The sequence below is a fragment of the Salmo salar genome, chromosome ssa01, assembly GCF_905237065.1.
Source record: "Salmo salar chromosome ssa01, Ssal_v3.1, whole genome shotgun sequence".
NCBI classification, from domain to species: domain Eukaryota; kingdom Metazoa; phylum Chordata; class Actinopteri; order Salmoniformes; family Salmonidae; genus Salmo; species Salmo salar.
Window position 1 is genome coordinate 81,810,111 of NC_059442.1, and position 13,649 is coordinate 81,823,759.

Sequence of the window (13,649 nt, forward strand, 5' to 3'; positions counted from 1 at the left end):
TTTTGATTCGGGAACAGGAGTGGAGAAATATGGCCAGTTATATACAGTCTGTGGAGGTGCTATCTTTATCAGCATCATAAAAGCTGATAGTATTTCATCCACATAAAATATGCATCTAAGTCAAACTAAATTCTTATCAGAAACATGTTGGGTCGTTTTCACAGCTTTCTATTTCCTTACAACCAGTCAAACCAGTCAAACGTTCCCGTTTATTGTTTCTTATTGCATTTTCTCCCCAGTCCCTAAACGTTTTTGCTCCGCAAAAGCACAGATGATAGAGAGAACTTTACCGACATCAACTAGATTGATGCTTTCATTCTATCGATTTATGATATTCTCGTGAGCAAGGGTTTATTTAGTCTTCTAGGGCAATATATAATGACAGACGAGAAGCTACATGTATCTAAGTATAGAGAAGTTGACAAACAAATAGCCTACCAAAATGTTTGAAATTACAGTGCATTCGGAAAGTATTCAGACCCTTTCACTCTTTCATTTTGTTACGTTACAGCCTTATTCTGAAATTGAGTAAATACATTTTTACCTCATCAATCTACATGCAATACCACATAATGACAAACCAAAAATGTAAAAAATAAATAAATAATGAAATAACATTTGCATAAGCATTCAGACCCTTTGCTATGAGACTCGAAATTGGGACTCAGTTGCATCCTGTTTCCATTGATCATCCTTGAGATGTTTCTACAACTTGATTGGAGTCCACCTGTGGTAAATTAAATTGATTGAACATGACTTGGAAAGGCACACACCTGTCTATATAAGGTCCCACAGTTGACAGTGCATGTCAGAGCAAAAACCAAGCCATGAGGTCGAAGGAATTGTCCGATTGTGTCGAGGGACAGATCTGGGGAAGGGTACCAAAAAATGTCTGCAGCATTGAAGGTTCCCAAGAATACAGTGGCCTCCATCATTAAATGGAAGAAGTTTGGAACCACCAAGACTCTTCCTAGAGCTGGCCAAACTGAACAATCGGGGGAGAAGGGCCTTGGTCAGGGAGGTGACCAAGAACCCAATGGTCACTCTGACAGAGCACTGTGGAGATGGGAGAACCTTCCAGAAGGACAACCATCTCTGCAGCACTCCACCAATCCGGCATTTATGGTAGAGTGGCTAGACGGAAGCCAATCCAGTAAAAGGCACATGACAGCCCACTTAGAGTTTGTCAAACGGCAACTAATAGACTCTCAGACCATGAGAAACAAGATTCTCTGGTCTGATGAAACCAAGATTGACCTCTTTGGCCTGAATGCCAAGCGTCATGTCTGGAGGAACCCTGGCACCGCTCATCACCTGGTCAGTACCATCCCTACGGTGAAGCATGATGGTGGCAGCGTGCTGTGGGGATGTCTTTCAGTGGCAGGGACTGGGAGACTAGTCAGGATTGAGGGAAAGATGAACGGCGCAAATTACACAGAGATCCATCGGGACTCCGCAATGCTGGCCTTCTAGGCAGAGTTTCTCTGTTCAGTGTCTGTGTTCTTTTGCTCATCATAATCTTTTATTTTTATTGGCCAGTCTTTAGTGTTTTGCGGGTACTATCTAATGAAGCTGCCAGTTGAGGACTTGTGAGGTGTCTGTTTCTCAAATTAGACACTAATGTACTTGACCTCTTGCTCAGTTGTGCACCGGGGCCTCCCACTCCTCTTACTGTTCTGGTTAGAGCCAGTTTGCGCTGTTCTGTGAAGGGAGTAGTACACAGCGTTGTACGAGATCTTCAGTTTATTGCCAATTTCTCGCATGGAATAGCCTTCATTTCTCAGAACAAGAATAGACTGACGAGTTTCAGAATAACGTTTTTTTTCTGGACATTTTGAGCCTGTAATCAAACCCACAAACGCTGATGCTCCAAATATTCAACTAGTCTGAAGAAGGCCAGTTTTGTTGCTTCTTTAATCAGACAAGAGTTTTCAGCGGTGCTAACATAACTGCAAAAGGGCTTTCTAGTAATCAATTAGCCTTTTACAATGATAAACTTGGATTAGCTAACACAACGTGCCATTGGACCACATAATTGATGGTTGCTGATAATGGACCTCCGTACGCCTATGTAGATATTCCATAAAAAATCAGCCGTTTCCAGCTCCAATAGTAATTTACAACATTAACAATGTCTACACTGTATTTCTGATCAATTTGATGTTATTTTAGTGGACAAAAAATGTGCTTTTCTTTCAAAAACAAGGACATTTCTAAGTGACCCCAAACTTTTGAACGGTAGTGTATGTAAAAAATTCAGTACCCCTTGTCCAAAAATTGTTCTGCCGTCTCAGACGGCATTTTCTGTATTAGCGGGTCGGGTGCGGGCCTCCGATTTTCACTTTATCACATATAGTAAAGCGGTTGTGGGTGGGTTATTAGCAATTGCAGGTGGGTGTGGGTGAACAAACAGCTGATCTGCGCACAACTTGTGCGTATATGTGTGTGAGAGTGGGTCAGCAGGGTTGGTGATTTTCCATGGTCAGCTTAGGACCAAAAGATTAGCTAATGGTATAGTGTGTGTTTGTGTGTGCATGCGTGTGTGTGATTGTAACCAGCCTCCTAGGGACTGACACATAGATAGTTAGACAGGGCTTTTCTGCCTGGAAGTAAACCTGCTGATTTGGAAAGGAATATAAAACCCTTAAGGATTGGACCCTTTTTAAAGGTTTTCGCCTAAAATGACATACCCAAATCTAACTGCCTCTATCTTAGGACCTGAAGCAAGGATATTCTTGACACCATTTGAAAGGAAACACTTTGAAGTTTGTGGAAATGTGAAATTAATGTGGGAGAATATAACACATTAGATCTGGTAAAAGATAACACAAAGAAACAAACATACGTTTTTCTTTCATTTTGTTTTTCAAACTGCTTTGATTTATCTTGGCCAGGTCGCAATTGTAAATGAGAACTTGTTCTCAACTTGCCTACCTGGTTAAATAAAGGTGAAATAAAATAAATAAAATACATTTCTTTTTTTATCATCATCTTTGAAATGCAACAGAAAGGTCACAGTGTACTATTCCAGGTTAGGTTTAATTTCGATTTTGGCCAGTAGATGGCAGCAGTGTATGTGCAAAGTTTTAGACTGATCCAATGAACCATTGTATTTATGTTCAAAATGTTGTATCAGGACTAGTCTGCCCAAATGTGCCTAATTTGTTTATTTCTACATTTTCAAGTTCATAACTGTGCGCTCTCCTCAAACAATAGGATGGTATTCCTTCACTGTAATAGCTATTGTAATCTGGACAGTGGAGTTAGATTAACAATAATTTAAGCTTTCTGCCCATATAAGATATCTCTATGTCCTGTGAAATGTTCTTGTTACTTACAACCTCATGCTAATCAGATTAGCCTACGTTAGCTCAACTGTCCCGCGGTGGGGACACCAATCCTGTAGAGGTTTAGTGTCTTTAAATGTATTACAGGAAAAACAAGGAGAAGGGTGACATTAAATTGTTGACATTCAATTTATTCACATTTACATTTTTAGTCATTTAGCAGACAGTCTTATCCAGAGCGACTTACAGTAGTGAATGAAAACATTTCATAAATGTTTTCCCCCATACTGGACCCCCGTGTGAATCAAACCCACAACCCTGGCATTGCAAACACCATGCTCTACCAACTGTGCCACACAGGACATTCAAGACATTTTGCTTTTGCCTTCATTAGAACCTATACGGTCTGGTTTTTGCCAACAAACATTCCTGCTTCGATTTATTATTTATGATACTTTGTTAGTCAGGGCATCAGGGCCTTTGGATTGTGTGTGTGTGTGTGTGTGTTTGTTTTATTATGCTTGTAGGGACCAAAAAATGTATTCCCATTCAAAATCCTACTTTCCCTAACCATAACCCTTAACCCCTAACCCATAAAACGAAACATAACCCTAACTCCTAACTCAAAACCAAACTTTAATTTGAACCCCTAAGCCTAAAATAGCCTTATTCCTTGTCTGAATTTTCCTTGTTTTACTTCTGGTCCCCACAAGGATAGTAAAACCACACTCACACACACATACACTCTCTCTCTGCAGGTAACCCAGTTTCTACAGATAATCGAGAGAATGGAGATGAGCGTGTGAACAACAGCTCCTCTCCTATCCCTCATCTCCTCTTATCTCCTCTCCTCTCCTCCTCATCTCCTCTTATTTACTCTCCCTCTCATCTGCTCTCCCTCTCATCTCCTCTTATTTACTCTCCCTCTCATCTGCTCTCCCTCTCATCTCCTCTTATCTCCTCTCCCTCTCATCTCCTCTTATTTACTCTCCCTCATCTGCTCTCCCTCTCATCTCCTCTTATCTCCTCTCCCTCTCATCTCCTCTTATTTACTCTCCCTCATCTGCTCTCCCTCTCATCTCCTCTTATCTCCTCTCCCTCTCATCTCCTCTTATTTACTCTCCCTCTCATCTGCTCTCCCTCTCATCTCCTCTTATCTCCTCTCCCTCTCATCTCCTCTTATTTACTCTCCCTCTCATCTGCTCTCCATCTCATCTCCTCTCCCTCTCCTATCCTCTTGTCTTCTCTCCCTCTCTCTTCTCTCATCTCATCTCCCTCTCCTATCATCTTTCTCTCATCTCCTCTCCCTCTCCTATCATCTTATTTCCTCTCCCTCTCCTATCCTCTCATCTCCTCTCCCTTTCCTATCACTCATCTCCTCTTTCTCCTCTCACTCTCATCTGTCTAACCTCTCTCTCTCCTCTGCCTCTCATCTCCTCTCCCTCTCTCCTCTCCCCTCCCTCTCCTATCATCTTATCTCATCTCCTATCACTCTCATCCCTTCTTTCTCCTCTCACTCTCATCTATCTACCTCTCTCTCTCTCTCCTCTGCCTCTCCTCTCTCTCATCTCCTCTCCTCTCCTCTCCCTCTCCTATCATATTGTCTCCTCTTCCTCTTATCTCCTCTCCCTCTCTTCTCCTATCCTCTCATCTCCTTTCCATATCTCTGTCCTATCCCTCTCATGTCCTCTTTCTCCTCTCCCTCTCATCTATCATCCTCTCTCCTCTGCCTCTCCTCTCTTTTATCTCCTCTCCCTCTCTCTCTCTCTCTCTCCGTCTCCTCTATCTCTCCTACCCCTTTCCCTCTCCATCACCTACTCACTCACATGCTCCCCTTCTTCCCTCCCCCTCCACCCATCGCATAACAGGTGTCCTCCCCCTCCACCCATCTCTCCCCCCTCTCTGCTTATCCCCCTCTTAATAATAGGTCAGCCCCAGTCCTCCCCTCTCATCTCTATCTCCGTCTCCCCCTCTGACAATGTCATCCCCATCTCTCTTTTTCTTTTTTTACAATAATCTGTCCTTCTCCTCTCCCTCTCTCTCCATCCTCCTGTAAAGCAACCCCAGGTTCTTTTTACTCGGTACAGTGTGTGTGTCACGGCTGCCAACAGTGTGTGCGTGTATTTGTGTGTGTGTGTGCGCGCCCAGCATCCGTCCGCTCATCTCTAGGCACCCACTCTCTGTGTGTGCTCAGTGTTCACCTCCCAAACCCCCCTCTCACATCATCCTCTCTCTCTCTCTCTCTCTCTCTCTTTCGCTCTCTCTCTCTCTCCCTTCCTTTTCTCTTGCAGGCTTTCCCTTCTCCCTTCAATGCTCTCCTCTGTGTGGGTGCGTGTTTGTGTGTGCAGCTAAAACGAGATGCTCTTGCTTGCACAGAGCTGCGTTGAACAGGTGCTCAGTGCTATCAGCATAGCTAGCCAGAGAGGAATACAGAGACAAGCTCCAGAGTAGGAACCAGAAAGGAGCTACGCTGCTCTGAAACTGATCCAGGATAGAGCACCTCTTTGGGGATACACTTGTCTGAGCGAGCCCCTTGGAGAATAAATCTCTTGAACTGGGTTTAGTTGCCTGACAGAACGCGGCGATCCAGAGAGGGTCTACACTGGCCAGGGTTGTGATACTCGTTTCCTGGAAGTTTCAGAACGGGATGGACTAAGATTTATTTAGAACTTTGGATGTGCTCCAGAGAGGGACTCAGTGTGACTGAGACAGCCAGGAGAGAGCTTCAGATCTGGGCTACACTTACCTTAGTGGTTCCGACATTCCTTAGAACTCAGTGAGAGAGAGAGAAAGACCTACTGTACTCTCCTCTCTTTCTCTGTGAGATAGAGAGACATTGAGAGATTTGCCTGAATGTGACTTTTGCTTCTCATCTGGACTTAACCTCTCCTCTCAAGGGTACCATTCAGGACTGACCTCCATCTCCCTCCTCTCCGACTCTCGTCTCCCCCCTCTCTCCCTCTGCTTTGCAGCTCGGAGAGTAAGATATCTCGCCTGGCTCAGAGGTTGAACCAGAGACCAGGGGATGCTCTGATAAAGGACTTCAGACAGTTGCTCTACACGGGCTCACCACGCACGTCTCACAGCCTGGACAGGTACAACTGCTGAAGCCACCGCACACACACATACAGGTGAACACACATGCACAAAGCACAGACGTAAGTACACACACGTGCAGATTTCCACATACGCAAAGATGCATAGGCGCATGCACCGACACATATGCAGATGTGTGCGCACAAACACACACACACACACAAACATCAGATGATACACTACATCAGTATGTGTGGGGTCAGTATACGTCTGCTGTGCTGTCAGCTGATAATTGATTTGTTGAACTTGGTGGGTGAGAGATGTAGGCTAGATAAAGGGGTAGGTAATTAATGTACACTGTATGACTGCTGCTTCAGCATTCCTGGCTGTTGGAAGGAATATACTTTTTTTGGTTTCGCACATACAGTATCGATTGAAGCTGAAGATATCCTCATATCCCTCCCTTTCTCTCTCCTTCTCGTTCCTTCTCTCGTCTTTGCACAGAAACAAATTAGACTGACTTGACTTCTGTTACTGTTACTGTAATTTCTTTCCATCTTTATGTTCCTGTCTTTCTCAAACTGTTATCTCTCTCTTCTCCCCCCATTCTTTCTCGCTGTCTCTCTATCTCTCTCTACTCTCTCTCTCTCTCTCGTTCTCTCTGCTTTGCGCAGAAATGGATTACACTGACTTGACTCCTGATGCTGTTACTGTAATTTCTCTCCATCTTTAGGTCCTGTCTTTCTCAAACTGTTATTGCTCTCTTTACCCCCGATCTCTCTCTCTCTGTCTCTCTCCCTCTCTCTGTCTCGCTCTACTCTCTCTCTCTGTCTCTCTCTCTACTCTCTCGTTCTCTCTCTGTCTCTCTCTCTACTCTCTCTCGTTCTCTTTCCTTCCGTCTTCTGTGCGCAGAAACAGATTAGACTAACTTGACTTCTGTTGCTGTTTCTGTCTTTCTCCATCTATTATCTCGCTCTTCTTCCCCATTCTCTCTCTCTCTCTCTCTCTCTCTCTCTTTATCACTCTGCCCCTTAGTCCTCTGTGTGTAATGTATGTGTTTCAGTGTAATTGTTGCAGTAGACTGTTGTTGAAAATGCACCTGTACGTGTCTATTGGTTGCTACAAGTCCCGTAGGCTCTTTAGTTAGCAATGTTCTGTTTAGATGTTCTATTTGAGACAGAATCAGCATGTTTTTCTTTGTGGGAGTGATTGAATAACGATGTTGGAGCTGAATAGAATACTCATACTTGCGTTCTAAGTAGTAGCCTGTTTGGTAATGCAAAAAAAATAATGTTTTATAGTATGTGACATTTCCAAAATTGAGTATGCTTTAAATGCCAGGATGTCATACTAATTTCTGATTTTTATCTAGTAGAATTTGCTACACACTGTTAAGGATTTTTATGCCTTGAGACAATTGAGACATGGATTGTGTTTGTGTGCCATTCAGAGGGTGAATGGGCAAGACTAAATATTTCAGTGCCTTTGAACAGGGTATGGTAGTAGGTTCCAGGCGTACCGGTTTGAGTGTGTCAAGAACTGCAACGCTGCGGGGTTTTTCACGCTCAATATTTTCCCGCGTGTATCAAGAATGGTCCACCACCCAAAGGCCATCCAGCCAGCTTGACACAACTGTGGGAAGTATTGGAGTCAACATAGAGTATATAGTTCCTGTAGAGTCCATGCCCCGAGGCTGTTCTGACGGTAAAAGGGGGTGTTACTCAATATTAGGAAGGTGGTCATAATGTTTTGTACACTCAGTGAATAAACAACATAGCCAAAAGTATATGGACACCCCTTCAAATTAGTGGAATCGGCTATTTCAAACACACCCGTTGCTGACAGGTGTAAAGAATTCGCACACAGCCATGCAATCTCCATAGACAAAGATTGCCAGTCGAATGGCCTGTACTGAAGAGCTCAGTGACTTTTAACGTGGCACCGTCATTTGTCAAATATCTGCCCTGTTAGAGCTGCCCCGGTTAACTGTAAGTGCTGTTATTGTGAAGTGGAAATGTCTAGGCTCAGCTGCAAGGTGGTAGGCCACACAAGCTCACAGAACGGGACCACCGAGTGCTGAAGTGCGTAGCGTGTAAAACATATTCTGTTCTTGGTTGCAACACTCACTACCGTGTTCCAAACTGCCTCTGGAAGCAACGTCAGAACTGTTCGTCAGGAGCTTCATGAAATGGGTTTCCATGGCAGAGCAGCTGCACACAAGCCTAAGATCACCATGCGCAATGCCAAGCACCAGCTGGAGTGGTGTACATTTTGCCGCCATTCGACTATGGAACAGTGGAAACGCGTTCTCTGTAGTGATGAATCACGCTTCATCATCTGGTAGTCCGAAGGATGACAGGAAAACGCTACCTGCCACAATGCATAGTGTCGAGCGTAAAGTTTGATGGGGGAGGAGAAGTAGTCTGGGGCTGTTTTTTCATGGCCCCTAAGTTATCCTCTTGAGCATCTGATCCCGTTAGCGGGATCAAAATCCAGCGAAAAATCATATCGCCAATTAGCATTAAAAAATATCATAATTTTTACAAAAATAAAAAATATATATTTTTTTTTATAGATACACCTCTCCTGAATCGACCCACGTCGTCCGATTTCAAAAAAGGTTTTACAGGAAAAGCAAATCATTAGATTATATTAGATGAGTCCATCGTAAAAAGCAGCTTCATAGCCATTTTCCGACCAACCACTTCCATCACATATAATCAATAAACAGCTAAATGTAGCACTAACCTTTTACAAACTTCATCAGATGGCACCCCTAGGACATCATGTTATACAATGCATGCATTCTTTTGTTCAATAAAGGTCATATTTATATATAAAAACAGCATTTTACATCTCTGTCTGACGTTGACTACCTAATTTCCCCTCAAAAGCGTCCCGGTAAACAATGCTACGTTTCAATAAATTGCTATACTATAACGATTTTTTAAATGTATATTGTCAATCTAACATTTATAGATGAATATCTCTTGAGAACACCCGTCATACCAGATTTTAAATTAACTTTACTGGGTAATCACACTTTGCGATAAAAGGAGATGCGATACTCAGAAAATGAGCTAATATACAGTGCTCGGCGCCATCTTGGACGCAACAGTATGAACCATCTCATCTTCTATAATATTGTCAATAATCGCCTACCTTTAGTTGTCTTCATCAGAAAGCATCCCAGGTCCACAACAGATGTATTTTCGGTCAAAAAGTCCATACTTCACGTTCCATTAGCCTGATGTTGGTAGCGCGTCCTATGGCTCTCTCCAAGCGCAGCTCTGAAGTTCATAATGAAAGCAATCCTCGCGCATGTAGGTTCGTTCAAACATGTCAAACGTTGTATAAAATAAATCTTCAGGGCCTCTAACACCAAGAGAGCCAATAAGATTCGAGGGGGATGATGTCATGGCCTTTAAAACCGTTTCCAAAGGTGGGGGCAGACATGGCCGCCGGCGTCATAATGGTGATGGCCCATCCCCTGTGACCAATTTCAAACTCCTGTCATTCACTGAGTTTTGACTCTATAAGGCTCAAACCACTGTGAAAGGACTGGCGACATCTAGTGGAAGCAATAGGAAGTGCCAAAATATTCCTAAACCCCTGTGTTTTTCAATGGGATAGGTTTAAAGTCAATACAACACATCAGGTATCCACTTCCTGTCAGAAAATGTCTCAGGGTTTTGCCTGCCAAATGAGTTCTGTTATACTCACAGACACCATTCAAACAGTTTTAGAAACTTTAGAGTGTTTTCTATCCATATATAATAAGTATATGCATGCCCTATCTTCTGAGTTTGATTAGTAGGCCGTTGAAAATGGGAACGATTTTTTTTCAAAATGCGCTGTGGCGCCCCCTATCCTAGGGTATCCTCAAGAGGTTAAATTGAAGGGAAATCTTAACGCTACAGCATACAATTACATTCTAGATGATGCTTTGCTTCCAATTTTGTGGCAACAGTTTGGGGAAGGTCCTTTCCTGTTTCAGCATGACATTTTTTTATTTATTTCACCTTTATTTAACCAGGTAGGCTAGTTCTCATTTACAACTGCAACCTGGCCAAGATAAAGCAAAGCAGTTCGACACATACAACAACACAGAGTTACACATGGAATAAACAAACAGTGATCTGTGAGCTGCTCTGATAGCTGGTGTTTAAAGCTAGTGAGGGAGATATGAGGTTCCAGCTTCAGTGATTTTTGCAGTTTGTTCCAGTCATTGGCAGCAGAGAACTGGAAGGAAAGGCGGCCAAAGGAGGAATTGGCTTTGGGGGTGACCAGTGAGATATACCTGCTGGATGTGCTACGGGTGGGTGCTGCTATGGTGACCACTGAGCTGAGATAAGGCGGGGCTTTACCTAGCAAAGACTTGTAGACTTGACCTGGAGCCAGTGGGTTTGGCGACGAGTATGAAACGAGGGCCAGCCAACGAGAGCGTACAGGTTGCAGTGGTGGGTAGTATATGGGGCTTTTGTGACAAAATGGATGGCACTGTGATAGACTGCATCCAATTTGTTGAGTAGCGTGTTGGAGGCTATTTTGTAGATGACATCGCCGAAGTCGAGGATCGGTAGGATGGTCAGTTTTACGAGGGTATGTTTGGCAGCGTGAGTGAAGGATGTTTTGTTGCGAAATAGGAAGCCGATTCTAGATTTAATTTTGGATTGGAGATGCTTAACCTCTCTCGGGTATGTGGGACGAAATCGTCCCACCTAGTCAACAGCCAGTGGAATCAAGTGGCGCGATATTCAAAAACCTTAAAAATGCTATAACTTCAATTTCTCAAACATATGACTATTTTACACCATTTTATAGACAAGACTCTCATTAATCTAACCACATTGTCCGATTTCAAAAAGGCTTTACAACGAAAGCAAAACATTAGATTATGTCAGGAGAGTACCCAGCCAGAAATAACATTATGTTATAGAATACATGCATGTTTTGTTCAATCAAGTTCATATTTATATCAAAAACCAGCTTTTTACATTAGCATGTGACGTTCAAAACTAGCAAACATACCGAAAACTTCCGGTGAATTTACTAAATTACTCACGATAAACGTTCACAAAAAACATAACAATTATTTAAAGAATTATAGATACAGAACTCCTTTATGCAATCGCGGTGTCAGATTTTAAAATAGCTTTTCGGCAAAAGCACATTTTGCAATATTCTGAGTAGATAGCTCGCCATCACGGGCTAGCTATTTTGACACCCACCAAGTTTGGCGTTCACTAAACTCAGAATTACTATAAGAAAAATTGGATTACCTTTGCTGTTCTTCGTCAGAATGCACTCCCAGGACTTCTACTTCAATAACAAATGTTGGTTTGGTTCCAAATAATCCATAGTTATATCCAAATAGCGGCGTTTTGTTCATGCGTTCAAGACACTATCCGAAGGGTAAAGAAGGGTGACGCGACCGACGCGTTTCGTGACAAAAAATGTCAAAATATTCCATTACCGTACTTCGAAGCATGTCAACCGCTGTTTAAAATCAATTTTTTTGCTATTTTTCTTGTAAAAAAACGATAATATTCCCACCGGGAGTCGTTGTTTTCGTTCAAAGAGAGAGAAAGTAAACATGGTGTCGGCGCGTGCACGCGCCTCCAGTCTCATTGTCCTCAGATCGACCACTTACCAAATGCGCTAATGTTTTTCAGCCATGGCCTGCGAAGCCACCATTCATCGTTCTGGCGCCTTCTGAGAGCCTATGGGAGCGTTAGAAAATGTCACGTTATGCCAGAGATCCCCTGTTTTGGTTAGAGATGATCAAGAAGGCCATGAAATGGTCAGAGAGAGCGCTTCCTGTTTGGAATCTTCTCTAGTTTTGGCCTGCCAAATGAGTTCTGTTATACTCACAGACACCATTCAAACAGTTTTAGAAACTTTAGGGTGTTTTCTATCCAAATCAAACAATTATATGCATATTCTAGTTACTGGGCAGGAGTAGTAACCAGATTAAATCGGGTACGTTTTTTATCCGGCCGTGCAAATACTAGAAAAATCGCATAAAAATTGATTTTAAACAGCGGTTGACATGCTTCGAAGTACGGTAATGGAATATTTAGACATTTTTTGTCACGAAACGCGTCGGGCGCGTCACCCTTCGGATAGTGTCTTGAACGCGCGAACAAAACAGAGGATATTTGAACATAACTATGGATTATTTTGAACCAAACCAACATTTGTTATTGAAGTAGAAGTCCTGGGAGTGCATTCTGACGAAGAACAGCAAAGGTAATCAAATTTTTCTAATAGTAAATTGGAGTTTGGTGAGGGCCAAACTTGGTGGGGTTCAAAATAGCTAGCCATGATGGCTGGGCTATCTACTCAAAATATTGCAAAATGTGCTTTTGCCGAAAAGCTATTTTAAAATTGGACATAGCGATTGCATAAAGGAGTTCTGTATCTATAATTCTTAAAATAATTGTTATGTTTTTTGTGAACGTTTATCGTGAGTAATTTAGTAAATTCACCGGAAGTGTTCGGTGGGAATGCTAGTTCTGAACGTCACATGCTAAGTCTTGTCTTTAAAATGGTGTAAAATAGTCATATGTTTGAGAAATTGAAGCAATAGCATTTCTAAGCTATTTGAATAACGCGCCACAGGATTCCACTGGCTGTTGAGTAGGTGGGACGATTTCGTCCCACATACCCTAGAGAGGTTAAACCATAATAAAAGCGTAAAACACGTAGTTATGTTCTGGCTGCGGGTCCAGTTCTAACATTATGTGTAGGCCTAGCTGAGGCGACCCGGCTCGATAGGTCATTTGGAGCCCGAGCAGCGACCTTAATTGGTGCTGAAAATCCAAATTTTCCGGGCATTGCTACGGGGTCCTTGACTGAGCTATCGGACAGCAACTTTAGGGTCCGTCTCTATGGGCCAAGGCGGTTTCAATGCACCTAGTCTTGTGACTCTGGGACTTTTCTAAATGTCGTCATTTTCGTGATGGTCAAAATGATTTGAAGTTATTGCAAATGTACGAGTCCGTTTCTCAATCCGAGAACCTTCTAGAGCCACATAACTCACCGTGCACTATTGACTTGAGCTCTAGAACAGGTTTCTAAAGTTTCAGAGCTCTAGGTCTGACAGTTCTTTGATAGGACAGCGGAGTCAATCACCACCTTCCGGAGACACCTGAAACCCCACCTCTTTAAGGAATACCTAGGATAGGATAAAGTAATCCTTCTAACCCCCCCCTTAAAAGATTTAGATGCCCTATTGTAAGTGGTTGTTCCACTGGATATCATAAGGTGAATGCACCAATTTGTAAGTCGCTCTGGATAAGAGCGTCTGCTAAATGACTTAAA

At 42.8% G+C, this 13,649-nt stretch overlaps 1 protein-coding gene across 4 annotated transcripts in view; it reads left to right on the forward strand.

Moving 5' to 3' along the window:
• The window catches only part of ankfn1a (ankyrin repeat and fibronectin type III domain containing 1a), a 235,321-nt gene that overhangs the window by 129,270 nt on the left and 92,402 nt on the right, over window positions 1-13,649 (forward strand). For 3 of the 4 annotated variants that reach the window (XM_014212996.2, XM_045723336.1, XM_045723338.1), the window contains exon 7: window positions 6,260-6,382. The exons of the other annotated variant lie outside the window; for it this stretch is intronic. In XM_014212996.2, coding sequence (XP_014068471.1) covers window positions 6,260-6,382 — 123 coding nt within the window. The remainder of the gene's footprint in view (window positions 1-6,259; window positions 6,383-13,649) is intronic. 4 annotated transcript variants of the gene reach the window in all.